The sequence below is a fragment of the Lepisosteus oculatus genome, chromosome 6, assembly GCF_040954835.1.
Source record: "Lepisosteus oculatus isolate fLepOcu1 chromosome 6, fLepOcu1.hap2, whole genome shotgun sequence".
In the NCBI taxonomy this organism is placed as follows: domain Eukaryota; kingdom Metazoa; phylum Chordata; class Actinopteri; order Semionotiformes; family Lepisosteidae; genus Lepisosteus; species Lepisosteus oculatus.
This window is the reverse complement of record NC_090701.1, coordinates 9,506,841-9,528,187: the sequence shown is the minus strand read 5'-3', so window position 1 is coordinate 9,528,187 and position 21,347 is coordinate 9,506,841. Positions and strand designations below refer to the sequence as shown.

The 21,347-nt window shown below is 35.0% G+C and overlaps 1 protein-coding gene across 1 annotated transcript in view; it reads left to right on the top strand.

The window, feature by feature from the left end:
- The window catches only part of dnah5l (dynein, axonemal, heavy chain 5 like), a 148,907-nt gene that overhangs the window by 64,267 nt on the left and 63,293 nt on the right, over positions 1–21,347 (top strand). Inside the window, exons 47-56 of the mRNA XM_015354877.2 lie at positions 2,357–2,574; positions 3,997–4,308; positions 5,327–5,416; positions 5,987–6,223; positions 6,489–6,656; positions 6,866–7,072; positions 10,803–11,132; positions 14,420–14,626; positions 16,840–17,082; positions 20,386–20,540. Of these exons, the coding sequence (XP_015210363.2) occupies positions 2,357–2,574; positions 3,997–4,308; positions 5,327–5,416; positions 5,987–6,223; positions 6,489–6,656; positions 6,866–7,072; positions 10,803–11,132; positions 14,420–14,626; positions 16,840–17,082; positions 20,386–20,540 (2,167 nt within the window). The remainder of the gene's footprint in view (positions 1–2,356; positions 2,575–3,996; positions 4,309–5,326; positions 5,417–5,986; positions 6,224–6,488; positions 6,657–6,865; positions 7,073–10,802; positions 11,133–14,419; positions 14,627–16,839; positions 17,083–20,385; positions 20,541–21,347) is intronic.

Here is a 21,347-nt window from a genome sequence, read left to right as displayed (position 1 = left end):
TTTCACTTTTAAGTAGAGTCTTATTCCCACTGTGCAGACTTTCCAGAACAACTCCATTTCAGACTGGCATGCTAAGTTAAATCATGTACCAAGGGATGATGCTTCTGAACCTCTGGCCCTGAGACTGATTAAAACTTCACCTCAATTCTAGTTTAAATGTGTTTGCAGTGCTTTCGCATTATATGCAAAAACATTAAAATCACAATCGGTTTTGAAAATGGAATTTAATTAGATGGCATATGCAGAAGGGGAAATAATCTGTAAACTGATTTTAGTTTACAAGAAATGCAGGATATGAACAAAAAAGATATGTGTATGCAAATCTGTCAGCTTACATTACTTCAGAAGAATAAAACTGTAAGAAAGATTATTTTGTGGTAAAAAGATGAACATCAATAAATTTAGGAATACATTGCTTATCGTCCCTTTGATAATGTGATTATGGCCATCACAATAAGAGCCTTATGTTAACAGCTTTGAATAATGAAGGACAAATGGAGGACAGCTGTCCTTAGTGAGTTCCTTAATGAGAGCAATGGGAAATCAGGGAGACATGAGAACTTCTGTTGGTCAAAGCAGAGTAAGAAAGGCACAAGATTTGTATGTGAAGAGCTGTAATGTAAATTTGATTTTCTGTGGCTGTGAAAGTGTATTACATACTCTTATCCAATAGACTGGGCAATGGGCCTGCAGTTTAAAAGGATAAGACCTCTGATTTGAAGGGATGCAAATACCAGGACATCTACAGTATCTGAATATCCCCTGTAATTACCACAAATACCGTACAGACCAACAATGATTCAAGGAAGAACCAAAGAATGCCCTCAAAATAGATAATATAGATTTCAAGTCATAGTCTGTGATATTCAGACTAAATTTAAATTTTGTCTCCATTAGGGTTGAGAAAGCAAGAAGTAGTCCAATGAGAAATGTCTGTGTAAATTTCGAAAAGCTCTCCCCTAGAAGAGAGAAAGGCAATTTCAGTCCTATTGGTCCACCTACTGTATATATACTGCTGTTTGTTCTGATCTTTTAGTATTGTATACAGTAATTCTACATATTCAACAATATGATATGTAAATTAATCATTAAATTAACCATTGCTATTATGAGGAGAAAGAAACATGTTTTGTTTGTAGGGTATGTGAAGGAGTAGCTTCACTATCTCCATCCCTGGAGAATAACATTAACTCCTAACTAGAAAACTAGGTTTCAAAGCTAAAACATTGTTTATTCTTTACATTTGAACATACAGTAGAATTGACCTCTACTTGTTCATATTGGACAAATGTTAAATTTAATATCTTGAAATTGATTAATTTCCTGAAAGCTTGTCTCAAAAACAGCATGTGCATGTTGCATGTCTTGAAATTCAAATTTAAAAGAAGTGAACATTGAACATTTAAAAGAAACAAACAATCATCAACATTTCTTCAAGTATAAAACAAAGAGAATACACCAGTGCAAGTATACTGCTGAAGTACTGAACGCAAGTACAGTAATTGTCATGGTTAGATTCTAATTTTAGTTTTTTACTGGGACACCCACAGCCGGATCAAGGGGATCAGAGTCTGTATCCTGGTTAGATCAGAAAAAAATAATTAAATGAATGAGTCATTACAACAGAATTGCATTCTGCTTAGGTGTCAAGCAGTACTCAAGCCCTGTTTCTCAAGAATCTCTTAGCCCAGAAAACATACAGAACCTCACAGATAGTGGTGAATTCTGCTATGCCAGCAGATTTTCCAGAAAGACAGCATTTAAGGCAATCAAACTGTACTGAATTATATGTACAGTACAGAGTGGATATATCCACATGAAGATCTGCCACATCGGCCTCTAGTTTCAAAGTGATCCCTACTTATAAATTATTTTAATTTTATACATACTGCTGAACTCATAACATTTTAAATATATTTCTGGAAATTAAAATATTTATTTTTTCTTTGCCATAGTGCACGTATACAACAATATATTGACTGCCAGAGTCAGTTTAATCAAAAATTATCAGGTGCTCCAGGTACTGCGTCAGGTACGCCAAAAGGCATGTCTAATGACCGTAAAGAGGATGAACAGTATTTCATTCATTGACAGTGAGCTTTTATACAGGAGTTCTGAAACAATTATAACTCTCGGTCTGAACAGCATGCTAACCAATCACATGTTTTCATTTCAATGTGATTGGCATGTGGCTTTAAAATATTTGATCAACATTTTGTTTATATTGCTTTTGGTAAAATATTTTAGTTGTATGTGTGCTTCGATATTTCTGCATAAAGGGCACGGTATATCTGTCAGCAAGGCAAGAGATGGATACATGGATCGATTAATTGGAAGTCACCTGCCTTCCTTGCAGGTATGATGACTCTGGGCCCCAGTGGAGCAGGAAAGTCGAAATGTATTCTCACCCTTATGAAAGCAATGACAGACTGCGGGGCCCCTCATAAGGAGATGAGGATGAACCCCAAAGCCATCACAGCCTCTCAGATGTTTGGGACACTGGATGTTGCGACCAATGACTGGACAGATGGTGTGTTCTCCACTTTGTGGAGGAAAACTCTAAAGGCTAAAAAGGTTAGAGGATTTTTTTTTTGTTACAAGCTTGACACTTGTGATTGAAGTTGGGTCTTCATCGTTAATCTTTAAACACATTAATGTGGAATGTTGCATCTTATTATTAATTAATTGTTTGTGAATTCAGGAAATGCAACGACTGCATAATCCATGTTTTTTCCCCCCATTGTGAAAAATAACTGATTAGAGCATGTGGAGTATGGAAATGCTTAAAATACATCAGTAACAGGGCAACCAGGTTTAGGAGGTGGAAAAAGGGTGGAGCCACCAGGGGGCAGCGATGAGACATTCCTCACACTTCATTTGCATGAGGGATTTGGGGAATTTGCTGCAGCTGTGCACAGCCTCTCGTATAAAAGCCATACACAATAACAAGAGGGTGACCCTCACAATTCTTTCAGAGAGAGAGAAGTAAATCTCTGGGTGGGAACAGGAGTCCCAATTTCTCATTAAATCTTGATAACAAAATAAATGAATTGAGGACATCGAAAACTTATACAAATTTGAAATTTAACACAAAATTGTGAACTTTGTGAAAGTACTGTTTAGTCACCATGTTGTTGAGAGTTCACAATTGTCACTGTGATGACTTTATGATACATAACGTGATGTATGACTGAATAAGTGCAGGTTCTGCAGTAAATATTTCACTTCAGAAATGTTCCAATGTGATCTGCATGCAGAGTTAACAAGTCATTAGTATTTCTCTTCAAATCTGTCTTGAAGTAAAGAACAATATTTCTATTAACTAAGAGCTCAATTCACAAGCTTGCTTGTCTACAATATTATAGGGCTGCTTCGAGTTTTGTTTTGTTGCCTCATTTTTTTTGTTTTGTCACAGACAATGTAAGCAATATGGTGCTACATATACAATACCTGGAAATTTAATCTATTCTGTGATGTAAATTGGATGTTACTCTGTACATCTTACTTTCGTTGTGGTTTGAAATGCACTTATCAGTGCCAATTCTTTCTAACTACGAAATATAAAAAGCGTAGTAGTTCTTTTTAAAACAAAGAAAAGCAAATGAAAAACAAATTCAGGTTAACATACTGTAATAGCAATCCTCTGCATTCTTAAAATCCTTGTTCAGACACTGGTTAAAAAGAAGACATTATTTAGCAGACTGGCCAAATGAGTTCAACCTGGTGTGAATTGTCTAATGGGAAAAAGCAGGGGCCTACATTTGGTTTGGATGACTACTGTACAGTACATTGTTGTGTTCGGGTTACTGACTAGACACTTCTATAGGGACAAATGTTGTGCAAATTTCCTTGCTACCAACTCAGGGAGAGATCTGTTACAACATCATTTTACAAATCAACAGTTTCTTCCTTTATTTAATGATTCTTATCAAATGACGAATATTTTTTTCTAATGGGGAGTAAAAAGTTTAAAGCAAATCATTCGTGTTTTCTCAGGGAGAGCACATATGGATAGTACTGGATGGCCCAGTAGATGCCATTTGGATTGAAAATCTGAATTCAGTACTTGATGACAACAAGACTCTTACCCTGGCCAATGGAGACCGCATCCCTATGGCGCCAAACTGCAAAATAGTGTTTGAGCCTCACAATATTGACAACGCGTCCCCTGCCACGGTCTCGCGCAATGGCATGGTGTTCATGAGCTCCTCCGTGCTGGACTGGAGGCCTATTCTGAAAGCCTGGCTGCAGAAGCTCCCACCGCTGCAGTCTGAAGTCTTGTGGAACTGCTTCAGCAGCGTCTTCCAGGTCAGAAACCTCTCTAACACAAAGCGCCATTCTACCTGAGACATGCACGTCAGTGCACTGCAATTTCATTGATGAAAAACGTCTTCAGTCTTTCTTATATCTGTTTTAATTCATGTCTGAAGCTTTGTCACTTGTTGAAAAATTAATGGCCTAAATCTTAACTGGCCATTCATTACCTACTGACTCTTCAGAATACTAACATCCAAGGAACTCCGTAATTATATGGTCCAAACACTTATTCGCAATATTCTACTGTAATAGAGTTAAATAGTAATTTAAAGAATAATGCACTCCCTAATAAAGTCTTAGATTCTTATACATTTCTAAACATTTATTTTGTCACTGTTTCTACCAAAGGAAGAGACTGAATGCTTAAAACATGACAATTTTTTCAGATTGTTTTTTTTTCTTTTCAAAATACTAACAGCTTTTATCATTTCTGTATTTGTATGTATTTTGTTACCAGATTAAAAAATACAAATGTGGATGGGGAGCATTCAGCTCATTCATTTAATAAGTAATAAACCTGGTAAAGGTTAAACTCTTTTCATCTGTCCAAGAATTTTTGTTCTAAAACTCTCCTGGCTCATCTTTGTACTTTGAAACAAATTCAAATTTGGCATTTCTGTTCCTGGTGCAGATGAGAGGTTTTACAACGTAGCCTGAATTACAGGCTTTTGGGATTCATTTTGACTTTCGACTAGGGACTCCAGACACAAAAGTATAAGCAAGACAGGGTTGATAAGATGCTCACAGTTCTTTTATGGGTGTCTAATTAACTAAGAAGAGACACCTGTCAGCCAATTGTCCCAATTGTTTTATTCCTTCCAGATAAAGAGATCCACATCAATTTATTTAATTGACCCTAGGTGGCAGAAGGGAATGGCTATTATTAAAAATACTTTGTAGCTGCGCTCAAAACCCCATAAAAAAAAACATTCATGGTTTTCATGACATAATACAGTTTTAGGAAGAATCAAAATAACGGAAATCTAAAAGTGTGCTTTTCTTGTTGCAGGACCTAATAAATTTTGTTTTCACTGCTGTTTCTCCAAAAATGCAAATCCTAGAATGCATGTACATCAAGCAAGCCATCGACCTGTTACAAGTAAGTAAATTGCAGAGAAAGTGATCAGGATGTTTGGTTATAGGTGATTCAAAGCTAATAGTGTCTTGACAATGTATTCTAAATGCAGGTGTTCATATAGAATTATGTTGTTCTGTCTTTAATTCCAGAACTTACTGCAGGGCCTCTTCACTGATTTCAGACCTTGCACATTTGAACACATGGGTCTTTTCTCTGAAGCTTTTTTTTGCCTACCGAAGTCTATAACCATTTAATAGATGGCATTAAATCAACATTTAAAAAAAATAAAATAGACACTTGATATGAAAATTCTTCTGTGCTAGTCATATTATATATGTTATTAGTTCAGGTGGGTAGCTGTGTCAGCATGCGTAGGCTGCAAAGGAACAAGTAATAGGTTTATTCCATGCTGAAAAAAAGAAGAAAAAGCATTTTCAGCATGGAATAAACCCATTACTTGTTCCTTATATATGTTATGATTGTCCTACTTAACATTTTCAGGATTAGGCCATAGCTTTCTTCTAGTTTTCAGATCAACATTTTATAGCAGAAAATTGTTAGCTGCTAATGATGATGGCCTGATAATTCCAGGGCCTTTTGCCAGTCACTGAGGAGAAGCAAACCAGCCAAGAGCATGTGGCAAGGCTCTTTGTTTTTGCCGTTATGTGGTCAATTGGAGCCCTTCTGGAGCTGGAAGACAGGACAAAAATTGAGAATTTTCTTCGCACCTACTCTGCAACCTTGGAACTTCCTGTGACACAGGGTGAAGAGACTATTTTTGAGTTTGTTGTGAATGAGAGTGGAGAATGGGAACATTGGTCAAAAAAGGTACATGTGCAAAATGTGCATTAAATATCTTTTCATATCACATTGGAAGCAAAGAACAGTGTAGCAATAAAAAAAATCACAAGTATTCAAATCACAATGCATTGATAGCCCACAGCTTTAGATGTTGGATAAATGCTGCATATTGTTACTGCTGTCAGAAAACACCAGCATTGTCTTCAATCATGTTTGTTTTAAGAATTTAATTGAACTAATCTCTATCTTTGTTACCTAATTATTGATTCCATGTATATAATCGTGTTTATAGGTGCCTGAATACATATATCCAAAAGACTCAGTTCCTGAGTATGCTTCTATCCTGGTCCCCAATGTGGACAATGTAAGAACAGACTTCCTCATGCAGACCATAATGAAACAAGGCAAAGCTGTGCTGCTCATTGGCGAGCAAGGAACGGCAAAAACTGTCATGGTGAAGGTTAGTATACTGTAGATGCAGCGTTTCCGAAGTATGCTCTTGAGAACAGGTAGCACTATAAACCCTTATTCTAAAGGTGTGTGAAAACTGTGGCAAACCTGAAATGCCATAAAATGTTAAATCTGTTCAATTTTGTAAAATTTGAAAATTACGTATTTGGTCTATGCTACTAGTATTGTCTTCAATCATGTTTGTGCATTTCATTCTAGGGTTACACAAGCAAATATGACCCTGAAATCCATATGACCAAAAGCCTGAACTTCTCTTCTGCCACCTTACCCAACATGTTCCAAAAGAGCATTGAGAGTTACATTGATAAGAGGATGGGCACCACTTATGGTCCCCCAGCAGGCAAGAGGATGACGGTCTTCATTGATGACATCAACATGCCAGTGATAAATGAATGGGGAGACCAGGTAGGTGCTGAGGTCTACTGTTGACTACCTTTGACTAACAATTATAGATGAAAAATGTCAAGATTCCTGAACTAATAAAAGAACTGGCACCCACATTTAGACATGGGCTCTTTTGGTCTTTTCTGAACAATGCAAGTTGCATGAAACCTGATTTATTGTTCAATTTCAGGTTTATGATTCAAAGAAGCTATTGCTCATACTGTATTTATTCTCTATGGCCTTAATTGAAATTCATTTATTCGCTTTGAATTTAACGCATACCCCTTACTGTAGAAAAGGTCTGCATGGATCAAAATTTGATTGTCATCCAAAACTATTCCGAGGCTAAGCAGAAGCTTCTTCGTGTATTTAGTTATGCTTACTTCCTAATCCTCTGGAAATACACACCGTTATTAAAAACCTTGAGTGTGCCACAAAACCATGCAACAAGATGACTGCTTGAGGCTAAAGCTAAACCTTAGATTTACTCTTGTTTTTTACCAGCAAAGTTTTAATCAGTTTCTTTTATAAAAATAAAACAGAAGAAAAAAAGTACCATACACACAATTACATTACATTCCTGTTGTTACACCACCATTGGGAACGATAAAGTAAAAAAGAACTGATAACTGGAGCAGCAAATATCTAAAGCAGATACCTTGTGATGTGACTTACATCACAACATTTGCCTCAATATTCTGTCGGAAAGGAATCAATCTGTTTTATTGTTACTGAAGAAATAATCTAAAATCTCAAAACTAATTAAAAATAAAATACATGAGCAGTTCCAGACTTCAATACCCTGCAAAGTATATCAAATAGTAGCCTACAGGCTATGCAGGTTTAAATCCACTCTAGTTTCCTCTTCTTTTGTGCTCATGGGTCCCTATTAAAATGGGCAAGTTTACACTGGTGTCAGATAAGGTCAATGGGGCAGATATGGAAGTCTTAGCAAGCCACACCTTAATAGCCATTGCTGAACTCTGTTATTCTTTCCTGCTTGAGTGACTGATTGTTGATAACATAAGAAAGATTTGAAACAAGAGGAGGCCATTTGGCCCATAGGCCTGTTTTGTGAGTTAGTAGCCAAAAGATTCAATTATCTCTTCCAGCTGTTTCTTGAACAAAACCAGCAAATCTGCTTCAACAACATGGCTGGGCAGCTTGTTCCATATTTCCACTGTCCTTTGGGTGAAAAAGTGCTTCCTATTCTCAGTTTTAAATGCACATCCACATTATGTTCCACAATGCGTTTCCACTTGTGGCCTCGGTTTCATGTTTCAGTGTTCCGAAGAAATCTGCTGGGTTGAGTTTGTTAATGCCTTGTGAGGATGTTTAATACTTGTAATCTTCTCTGTCCAAGACTAAATACAGTAGGCTCAGTTTGTAAAGCTTGTCGGTGTAGGGCATTCCTTTAAGCCATGATTGATTCTTTAGTGTCTCTGTACTTAGGACATGCAGTATTTCTAATGCCATGTTTGAATTTGATATGAATTATTTCAATCAGTTTCTCTGACAAATATATTATTTCAACCAAAAATATGGATTCATATGGATCAGAACAAAGATTTTTCTCATAACAGTACACCTCATATACTAAACAGTATAAATTATTTTTGTGCTAGCATGTACAAATGTCCAAAATCTATAATTACCAAAATCAGTCATTTTCATTTAATCTGGTTTTGATAAAATACTTGATCTTAACAATTTACATAATTGCTCTTTTCACTTCATTATTAGGATGCACAAGGAAATTGAGTTTATCAAGTACGATTTAAAGATGTGAAGAATACATAATTGAGAAGTGTAATTCAAATAAATATAATGAACATATCCAAAATAATTGTATTATTTCATTTCTTTTTTGTAGATTTATTCTAAAATAGTTAAAATTAGTTGATTGAAATAGCCTACTCATAATTGTTGTTTCTGCATAGAAAAAAAGAAAAGCAAATGCCCAGAAGCTATTTAGTTTTATTTATTGTGGCTCTGGTGCAAAGTCTGTTGAGAGACTAGGAAATGTAGACATAAATGTAAAATTTCTTGAAGCAATTCCAGATCTAATACAGACAGCTGTGCTACTGAAAGGTTATGCCCCCATTTTGGTAGTTATCTTTTCTCAGGAGGCTATTTTAGAAGCAAAACAAAAAGTTAACTTAGTAAACACCAGATATACCTCTGGAGCCCTAACATTTCAGGACCTTAAAATTCACAGACCTGTTTATCCTGCTTATCATCTGTTTTTTAAAATGTTGTCAGCATTTTTTTACCCTACAGATGCATTAAGTAAAGTGCTTTGTTTTATTTTTGATTTTTTAATTTATCTCACAAAACAAACCTCTTGGAGATGTGCTCAGCGCAATTTGTCTGCTTTATTATTTTGATGTGACAGAACTAAACATTTTATTTAGCAAACAAATGCAGTTTTTTATATCCACACCTTTCTGGAGAAGCTATATGTAAGTCGTGCTAAAAGCATTTTTTTAAATTTCTTTCTTCCTTCCTTTTTATTTTTCCCCTTAATTCTTAATAATTAACATCTGCTTGTTCTTTTGCACCTCTCACACTGATGCCATCAGATAATATCTTGCAAATACTATTTTGAAAAATGACTTATTAGTCTCACTGGCATGGGCATCTGTAAGCACTGTGAGAATAGTTCACTCTCCCTTGTATAATGAAGAATGTTGTGCTACCTACAGTAAGATCCATGATGTTCTAAGTTAAGACCAAAAACTAAGAGACTTGGAACATGCTACAGGTGGATTTAAACTAAAAATACATGAGGAAAATTGGTTTAAATCATCTAGATTCCATATGCCATCTAGCCCTGCTTTTAACAGATACCATATGAAGCTGCACCACAGTTGTTAATGTGGTATCCAGCTGTTTGGGCAGGTTTTCACTTTCAGGGAAGCAGTTGGAAAAATGAAATATAAAATGCTATTTTCTTCAAAGAAGAACAATGGTAGAAGAAGCAGTGTGTGATTATTTACAAAATGAATGCAAGATATCAGACTTCTCTGTGATATGGTACTTAGTACTGCTGTCGAATGGGTTCAGGGTTCAGTTTCAACCTCAGTCTTTATCACTGTGGTGTTTACATGTTTAAAATCAGAAATGCCAACAACAAGAATAGATAATTCGACCATTTAAGCTCACCCTGCGGTCTGTATAAGTGTAAGCAATTATTATTATTATTGTTATTTGAGCTCACCTGTTTCTCTACCTCTGCAGTCACATGAACAGTACTGGTTGTACAGGGAACAAATTCCTGATGCAATTGAGAATAACTAATCAAATCCACACCGCATGTGTAGGGGAGGTGGGAGAAAAGGGGAGCTTGTAAAGACCCATTCAAATAAACTGTACATTCTCCCATACTGTGTTCTCCCCGTTTTTCATTTGACAGATGCCCTGGTGTCCTCCCATTTCCCAGAGAAGGACTAGCTAGGATTTATTAGGCATTTTAAATTGATCCCCTCTCCACTGTCCTCTAATAGACTGGGATCCCATCCAGAGAGAGCAGTCACTTGTCCCACCCCGTGACCTCTGCTCCCCATAGTGAACTCACCAGGCTTAACAGTAAATGGATATACAGTATAACCCTACATAATGAAGAACCTTCACAATGAAGGTTAGACATAAAGAATAATTTTGATGTAGTGCAGTGCCTATATGTATACTTCCCCTTGTCTATCATGTTTGACAGTCAAGGTGGAGCTCATATTGTCTGGTCTTTTGACAGATCACTAATGAAATTGTCCGTCAGCTGATGGAACAAAGGGGCTTCTATAACCTGGACAAGCCCGGAGAGTTCACCAATGTGGTCGACATCCAGTTTGCAGCGGCCATGATTCACCCTGGAGGGGGGCGGAATGACATCCCCCAGCGTCTGAAACGACAGTTCACCGTCTACAACTGCACGCTGCCCTCCAACTCCTCCATCGACAAGATCTTCCGCACTGTGGCTGAGGGCTACTTCTGTGAGCAGAGGGGATTCCCTGCTGATGTCTGCACTCTGGCCGGGTCTCTGGTGCCCACTACTCGTAGGGTGTGGCAGGCTACTAAAACTAAGGTACTGTAACACAGAAAGCACTGGAGGGAAATCACGTCCGAGCTAAAGCCACTTGTTATTTGGTCCTACACCAGTTTGTGTGCTCTCAGACCAGAATCAACTGTAATCAGTGACTGATTTGTAACCGTTGTTTGTAACATTGTTACTTTTTTAATAAGGTCAACATAAAAAGTGACATCAAATTAGAAAATTCAACACCAAAGCTAAAAATTCAGTAAAATGGCATCTCAGCTACCTAGAATACCGGTGCTTAAATAAAGAAATACAATAACATATGTAAATAGATGTACTGCAGGTACTGTACATGTAAAATCATGGATTATTAGATACATGTGCAAACAATGTATATTAAGTGAAATTCAATGGAAGTAGGTGCTGTAAATTAATTATAATCTAGCCATTATATCAACTTACTCTTCTCACATCATATAAGTAACTCAGAGGGTGTAGGCAGGGAATCGGTTGCCAAAAAGCCTGGATGCTAAGCCAAGGTGGAGACTCACACCGTTTAATTCAAATTCGTTTCAATATAAAAAGTTCTTTGTTCTTTTTCGATTTCTTAAACAGTTTTAATTAAGTTTTAACAGTCACATTTATACTTTTTTTTCCATTTGTTTTAACAGTGCCAGAAAATAAAAGTATCCCTTTTCTTATGTAATTTGAGTGACACAGCGACAAAACATTTGGGTGATATTGAAACTACTGATATGCTTGGATAACCTGGCCGAAAATAATTACTGAAGTTAGTTCCTTATTAGCATTTTGTCATTCACTTTAATTGATTCTTTATTTCACTTATGCGACTGTATGCTATATTGGATGTGTGTATCGGTAAAATGTTACATAATTTCTTTTCATCACTGTAGATTGCTAATACCCACTCAAGTGGGTCATCATTGAAAAAAATAAAAACTACCGCTCCCCTCATTGTTAAGCAGTTAAGCAGTTCTTTAGCATGGAGGATTAGATTCACCATAAAATCACCATCGTGGCCAGTTTGTGAAAAGTTAAATTACATATCTCATTTTTATGATATACTTACCTTCAAATGGTTACTTGCGCCACTTTGAATTTACTCTTATTTTGAGGTTTAAAATGTTCTCAAAGGAAAATTTAATTAGTTTACAAAAAAATATTGTGCCCTTTTTTCTGGATTTTATATCAGCAGGGTTTTCATACCAGAATTGCCTTCTGTGATAATAAGGTCTGTAATAGTAAAAAAATGCTAATACGTTTCCTAACTGCATTTGCAGAGTGTGACTGTAAATTTGTGTTTTTTTCTAAATTTGTTCTGACCTTGAATTAATTAAAAAGAAGGTACATTTTGGCTGTGGAAAGTCTTCAAACAGTATCATGTTCCAAGGCCATAGAGAAGATAAATGTACAGTATATTAAATTCTTTAGCCTCTTTCAAAATTACCTCCTCACACAACTCTAAGAGGGACCCTAAAGAAGCTCTTGAATCACAGAGTACTTTCTGCAGAAGGCAAAGCTACACTTCTGTGTCAAGGGTATTGCCAACACCACCCTCAGGCAGTTAAAAAATGTGACAAAATAAATTGAACTCAATATAGTGAAATTCATTTCATGTTTTATTTCCTATTTCGAATTGTGGTTTTAGCACTTAACCTTGGACTGAAGTACCTTTTTATACCAGGTATTAACAGTAATAGAAATTAATAGAAATACAGTATGCATACACAGTAGATATTCTTTTGCCAAAGTAAAAATATATACTGTACAGTATATATTACAGTAATATTGTGCACCTGAACTAATTTGGACTTGTGATATCATAGGAGGTTAATACTTGTGATCAACATAATTTAGTTTTCAGTTTTTCTTTGTGTTTTTTGCTAGCATTTACATTTTCACTCATTAAAGTGTTTAGTTTGTGCACTCACATTGGTATTAAAAATCTTCACTTCACTGCCAAGATTTCATTTCACACTGTATTATTGCACAATTATATTTTTCCCAATGAACTTCTTTGTTAAAGAATGTAATGATCAAATTGAACATTAATATATATGATTGTGATTGAATGTCAATAAAACCAGCAAAGATCTTATACAAAAATAAATTTACTAATAGTACTGTATAAGCATTTAGCCACCTAAGACAGTATTTGGTGGAAGCATTTTTTGCTGCAATTACTGCTGTCAGTATTTATGAATAGCACATTGCACAGTAGGATGGTGTAATTGTATCCATTCTTCCTGGCAATTTTTTTCAGTTCTGACAAGTTCCTGGGGGATAGTTGATCGACTGCAATCATCTAGCCTCGCTATAAATTTTCTATCAGATTCAAGTTGTGACTTTGACTCGAAGCTCAAGGACATTCACTATCCTCTTGTCTGACCAGTTTAGTTTTGCTTTGCCTTTGTACATCAGGTCATTTTCAACCAAGTTTTAGATTTTTGGTTGATTCAAGCAGGTGTTTCTTTGGGATTTGCCTGTACTTTGGACCATCCATTTTCCCGTCAATCCTAAATAAGCTTCCCATTTTTTTTTTCCTACAGTGCTTGGCTAATCTGAATAGTATCTTGTTGGTATGATGAGCTTCACTAAAACTGAAGGAGTAGTTACATTTCTCCTCATCTGTGCATCTGTTCCAATTTATTTCTGATTTCTTTCAAAAACACTTCCGTCTTCATGGTTAGTTTGACATATCACTGTGTGTCTTGTGGCGTGAATTCTTAGGAAATTTACAGAGGCAGATGCATTTAATCTGAAGTCCAGTTAAGCAACGTTAATTACAGACAGTGAAGATTACAGTAATTTTGTTATCATTCAAACCATTATTTTGCACCTGAACTGATTTGGGGTTGCTGTAGCAAAGCAGCTAAAATGCCAGCAACTGAGAATCTTCCCATTTTCTTTTCAAATCTACTTTATTTACAAACTATCAGCTTTTTCCTTATGTCAGTATGGTTTGGATTGTGTAGAATCTAGATATAAAGTCCCATTTAAAAATATCATGACCGTAAGCTCATACAGCGACAAACTGTGTATTTACTGTATAAGTAAATGTGGAGTGTTTCAAAACATGTAACGTTTCTTCAACATGTAAACATGTTTCAGTAAGTATTAAAATTCAGACCATTACAGTATATATCTCCTGTCTACTTAGATCACCAATCGCTTATCTTTATTAAAATGTACTCAATTTATCTCGACAATTTTCAATTAAAACTGAGAACTTATTTCTATATGTAGTGTTCATATAACAGTCTTATAAAGGTATTAAGGCATTATTCTGAAGACTGTATTTTTCTGTGCTTCAGATGCTGCCAACACCTGCTAAATTCCACTACATCTTCAACCTCCGAGATCTGAGCAGGATCTGGCAGGGCATCCTTGCAGTCACCTCTGAGGTCTGCCAGAAAGAAGAGATACTGGTTGCTCTATTCCAACATGAGTGCACTCGTGTTATTGCGGATAGGTTCACCAACCCGAAGGACAAAGAATGGTTTGAGCAAACTATGGACAAGGTAAGTGCCGTGTCTACTGTATGCATGCCTCGATTACGTATCTCTACTTTTTTAGACTTGGTAGCCCAATTTTTATTTTTAAATTTCTTACTTTATTGACAAAAATGTAATTATTCCAATATTCTATTCTTGCCTGAAAGTTTGGATCTATTCTGAAATGGTTTAAAATGTTTTGTTTGTGTGTGAGTCTTAGACAAAAATGTATTACATCTACAGTATAAGCAACACAACAGAAACAAATCTAAGGGCAAAAAAAGCAAGAAAAGCTGCAATTACAAGCAAATGAAACTGCATTATTAATAGCATTTATTAATGTTTAACAAATCTATAAGGTGCCATAGCTACAAGTGAGCCATGTAGAAATGTACAATACATACAGTAATTCGTTTAAAATTAATTAATAATTTGTTTTGCCAAGAAATAAACAGTTAATTAATTTTCATGTCACAAAATGTGTATTTCCTTCATAAAAGGAGTATGCATAGAAAAGATGCAATGTTGACTTATATATTTGACACACTACATGATTAAAATTCATTTTGTGCACAAAATAAAACATAAATAAATACAATTCTATTATACTTTCATGGATAAAATGTGATGTGTCTGTTTTTAATTTTGTAGGACAATGTGTTTTAGTAATGAATGTCACATACAAAAATCATCTTGTACAAAAAATATTCTTTTTATAAAGTCTTTGGTAGCCATTTTAACCCTAACTTTAGATAGACCCTAATTTTTATACTACTCTCATGTTTTCAGTTTTGTTTTTTCCTTAAGGAACCATAGGCAGCATGATGAAATATCAGATACATTTTGTTCTCATCCCAGGTGGGAATATTTGATCCTGAGATTCTATTGCATACTGACCTATGTAGGAGGATAGTTTGATGTTTTTTGAGATCTTTCTGTTCCCCTTTATTTTATGTGGAGCAGCAAGTCAAACATCCATCTTGTGAATAAGATTATCAATCTCTTCCTGCCTGTACATAGTAATTTCTAGCATTAGGAACTAGTGGTTCCCCTGCTATTGTATCAAGTTACAGATATCTGAAAAAGTAAATGTTGCCAAATGTGCTGTCAGACTTGAGTGACAGATGGTTACAATTGTGTCTTCATGGAACTTTTGCCTTTGGGACTGAAGAAAATGCCCAAGAGCTCAATAAAAAAACCCAAATACACTGAGGTATATTACAAAGTCTTCAAGCTCAAGGTCTTTGATGAAGCCAGCGTTAAAAATCTTAAAGAATACAAATTAAAGTCAAGTGGACCTTCAGGTCCCTCATAACTTTGAAATGTGTGTCAGAAAAAAAGCTGTTTGATATATGACACTATTAAGCTGTTCTCCAACAGTCAGGGAGGTATCACATTAACAGAAAATGAATCTGAATTTTTTATATTTATGACTGTATAAGGAACAGTATTTTGGCTAACTTTCGCATTGTGGTGCTGTGCTGTGTTTCCTTCACTCAGTGTGCCTGTTTTGATTGACTGAGCTTGACAGCTTTAACAGAGCATTCTGCAAAATACTATAAATGTACTATACTGTACATATAAGTACATGGACTATACTATACACTACACATATTCACAATACACACTACACATACAAAGAACAAAGTTGTCTTGTATTGTGATACAGTATATATTAATTCAAGGAATGTGGCTGAAAACAAAACAGTAAAGAAATGAGCTATTTAATAAAAAGAGCAATGTTTTGTTATTTCCTGAAATTGTGAATGAAGATCAATGCAGTCATCAGAGTAGTATAATAGGGTCTACCTAGGGTTACTGTTAAAATGTTTACCAAAGTTTTAATGAAAAGAAGCTCATTAATTTCTTACAAATGGCCAAATTAAGTCCGTTTCAATGTCTTAATGAAAACAATCAGGAAATTGTGATAAAGGGTTTTGTGCAGTAGTACATAGTCTAATAACTAATGTCACTTCCAGGTAATAACTAAAAAATAAAAATGTAACTAAAAACTTCTATTAAAACATTAATTCTACTTGGACAAGAAAGTAATTTATGTTATTTATCAATATCTGGTTTCAGTGATTCTCGAACCCCAGCCTTAGCTCGGTAGATATGAATGCTGAAAGTAGTTACAGCTTCAGATACAGTATATGGAATTCATTTTGCTCCATTGCCAACCATCAAATCTGTTTGAGTAAAAATGTAAGGCATGTTTCTGTATATGCCTTGTTGTGTAGATAGCCATTGAGGACCATGGAGCACCTCTCATAGAGAAGACACCCAAAGAAGCCTATTTTGTTGACTTCTTGAGAGATGCCCCTGAGGCTACAGGGGATGAGCCTGAAGATGCAGACCTGGAGGCTCCAAAGATCTATGAACCTATCCCTTCTTTTGAGGCTCTGTGTGAGCGCCTGGAGATGTTCATTCAGCAGTATAATGAGGCTGTTCGGGGGAATGCAATGGATTTAGTGTTCTTCAAGGTAACAGTCTTTCATTTTGTTTACTTGTTTTTCTCTTTATGCCATAATATTTTGAGGCAGAGCATAAATTACAATCCATATACAGTATTTACAATAGTCATGCCTGGGAAGAGTTTACACAGGAAAGGTCCACTGACAACAGCAGTACTTGACTGGCTGAAGGCATTACAGTAGCTCATTTCTGATAAAGAAAATGAAAAACATTAATGTTCACAGCAGCAGTTGGACGTTTATTTAAACAAAATGCTCAGTGGTAGAGTGTGCTGTGCCGAAATCAAGTCCCCTCAATAGGCTGGCTATTTATCATAAAGATTTGCTGAAGTGTCTTTGTGGCATTATTACTGAAGACCAAATTCTTCACAGCAAGAGTTAGGTAATCACCACATGGTTTTCTGGCACTCTTTTTTACATGCAACTGTCAAACAAAAGAGGGTCAAAATTGTTTGAAAGGTAATAAAGACAACTGAAGAAATAAGTAGCTATATGGAACCCTTTTAGTATCAAACTCATAAGCCAAAGGAAGCACCTTAAAGATGTTTCCCCGATACGCTGAGGTTTACTTTGTCAATGGAAGCACCTGGGTAGAGGAAATCATTTTTAATTTTGAATTGGAAAAGTAATCATTCCTCAAGTCAGCCACAGAAATAAATAACCCATGTTCACCAAAGAAATATAATGAAGTACACCAGCTAAAATGGGTTTGGAGTTTGAGAAGCTTTCTCAGATGTTTTTTTCTGGCGACAAACTGTCCAGTGTCTTGAATCTAGGGGTTATTTACCTTACCCTATCTTCTATGATACATTTCAAAACATCTATTAGAAAATATAATGAATCACCATAAGCTGACTTCTCTAGGCAAATTATAAGTTCTGAGTGTACCCCTTTCTGGTTTTCAAATTTCTGTCTGGGGAAGTAAATATATTATACATATTTACCTTGGCTACCTGGCAGTGTCCAGGAAATAAATATTTTTTGCAAAGAAGGCACTCAAATAATCACAGAACTTACTAATTTGTTTGCTAAGAATAAACTTCACCATTGCTATAAATTATTCGTCACACACATACTGTATAAAAACTTTATGAAAACCTTCTACATTCTAGTTACATTTCACTTGTTATGAGTTAATGCCTAGAGGACATTGTGAACTGCCTATGAATCAAATTGAAAATCACCTGCAAGCAGATGTATTGCTAGTACACTGGTATTCATTAAATTACATGTCTACATATTATTATCACAATTATTACTATCATCTCCATTTTAACAGAAACTCTTATTCAAGGTGACTTTCTTTTTGTACCTGCACTTACTGCAAAACTGTATATACTTTATATACTGTACAAAGTATATAAAGTTTTTCAGTAAGTGTAGGTACAAAAAGAAACATCAGTTAGGTTTTAATTCTGGGGGACTCTTGTGGAATGAATAACTGCTTGTAAATACACAGCACTTAAGGCATCCCTTTAATATTTAAGAATCTTGTGAATATGAAAAATATAAATACCTCCCGTTTTTCATTTTAAATACACTTCCCCCTACAGTACTTTACATTAGTATAATTTAGGTCATGTTTCATTAATAATGGAGATGTTAGTAGATTTCACTTTGACAATATCTTTTTCTTTTCAGGAATAAATTTATTTTGTAGCATTGACAGTGTTTTACCTTGCAATTGTCATAAAATAGTCTTCTTCTAACTTGACTAGATTTCTCACTAGACCAGACCCAGGATCATTGGTTTAAATCAGAATAATAGTGGACCTAAAACAGAGCCCTGTGGTACTCCGCTAATTACAGTACATACACTCCAATTTTAACATTTTCTCCTTATCTTATAATTATTTTCTATCTATTGGCATGTTCTAACTAAATGAATTCATTTCCTTAACTGTCTACTATGTACAATTTGACATTTAAACTTTTGTGAGAAATTGGCTGACCTTAAGTAAAAAAAAAATTATGACTTACAAAAATTGTTTGATTCTTTTACCTGCTGCATATAACAAATCTGCTAAACCTGAACAGATTAGGTTAATCTTACTTTAGATATCATTCACACTGCAGTCACAAAATCTATTATTGTAATATTTGGAAGCTATTAAATTAGAGTTTCTGTGCATAATGTAATGTTGTCATTAAGCATTTGAAATGAAACTAGGATATAAATTACTATAGAAATCCTTCATGGATTGCAGCATTTAAAAATATATATATCTTGGTAATTTATGATGCCTTCCAGAGACAGAGTGTGATTGGCAGTGTCTTTAAGAAATCAAAATGCAACAGTTCTGCTTTGTTACCCAATTTTGTGTGGATGTCAGTAGTAACAGACTAAATCTTGCAGAATAAATATTGGCTTCTGAAGGAGGCTATTCATAATATTAAAGACTTCATGTTATATGAATAATAGTGTTGATCTGCCTCAAGCTGCTTGGTACTTTTGTTCTTTTAATATAGGGAAGTTAATCCAAATTATCAATCATGCCTTTAAAATGGTAATAGGAAAAAAATGATAAAGATCATTTTCCCACTATCAATCATGCCTTTAAAATGGTAATAGGAAAAAATGACAAATATGATTTTTCCAGATAAAATGTATCATTATAGTGCATGTTTTAAGTGAAAAGTCATTGACAGTTTCAAGAGTTATTTGTATTTTTTATTGAGAGTTGTGCACAATGAATTTTTTATGTACATTTAGAACTAAATAGAAGACTTTTTTCACCTACAATGTTATATTTGATGCATTTATAGACATGCAGCTGTGTCAGGCTAATTTGAAATACACATTTTATTCCTTTGTAAAATACTTTTACTGACATATGAATATACAGGTTCTAAAGATTTACTGGAACCTTGTTTGCATTATTATGCGAGAATAATGTCATGGGTGCAGTTGCTGAATGACCAAACATACTGTACAGTATGTAATGAGAGAAATTAATGGAGATAAAAATCCAGAAAAGATGTAAAATATTAAATTATATTCTGTACCTTTGTCTATACTCATTGTAATCTATTTATTTTCGCTACATTCATTCATATGACAACAGAAATGGAAATTTCTGGTTTGTGAGATGTTTTGTATATAATGCAATAAATCGTTTTAAAAGTTTACATGTGAAACTAATTCACATTTAAGAGCAAAGTAACATTTTCAATGGTCATGGCTTGCACAGTCCATTTGCTATAGTGAGACAACCCAGTACTTTGAAAAAAAGAAATCTGAAGCTATACCTGGGCAGTCTGCAGTGATTTACTGGCTCAGCCTACAGTCAGCCATTCTGTTTGTTTTGGCAGGACGCCATGATACATCTGGTGAAGATCTCTCGAATCATCTGCACCCCACAGGGGAATGCTTTGCTGGTGGGAGTGGGAGGGTCAGGAAAGCAGAGCTTAACCCGATTGGCTTCCTTTATTGCTGGATATGAAATCTTCCAAATAACTCTGACAAGGTAAATGAAAACATCTGGTAAGCAAAGATAACCGTGGTTGCTTTGTCAGAGAGAAAGACCTCCCGACATGTGAGGCTGAACATTGAGGTGTGTCCCAAATTAAAATTAATATGCACATCAAACATTTGATAGATTTATGTGAAAAAAAATCGATATTGATAGCACACTATGTTAAGTATTACCTGTTAAGCAAGTATTTTGGTTCTACCTGAAAATAATTTTAAAAAACCATAAAGAATTGATTACAATTGATTAAAGAATTGAAAGAATTTACTTGTTATTTAGTTGGTTTTACACAAAAATATCTTAAAATGATGATTGAACTATTCCTTTAAGTCAGTGCATTTCAAAAGGCAGGTATTGCACAAAGACTCTATGAAATGTTTTGTTTGTGACTGTACACTATATTCACTCATTAATGTATTTATGTCTTTGATGTCTGTCATTATGCAAATGTAAAACATTGTGATATAATTTGACTATCATGCACCATAAAAGTCATACAGTATCTAGGAATCATGGAGCACATACAGTATGATTTAATCATTTTATATGAGTTATTATTATTTTTACTATTAATAATCATGTGATTTTCAAAACTATTGGCTGAGCCGTGCTTAATTTGAAGAAAAAGAGATAGATGGGAAGAAGCGGGTTTTTAATTTTACTTGTTCTGGTTATGGATTTATGGGTATTTATGGGTACAGTATGTTGTCTTTACCCTTTACCACACCATCTTTTCTTACTTGATGATCCAAACTGTGACAACCCACCTAAGTAAAAAAAAAAAGAAAAAAACAAACCAAG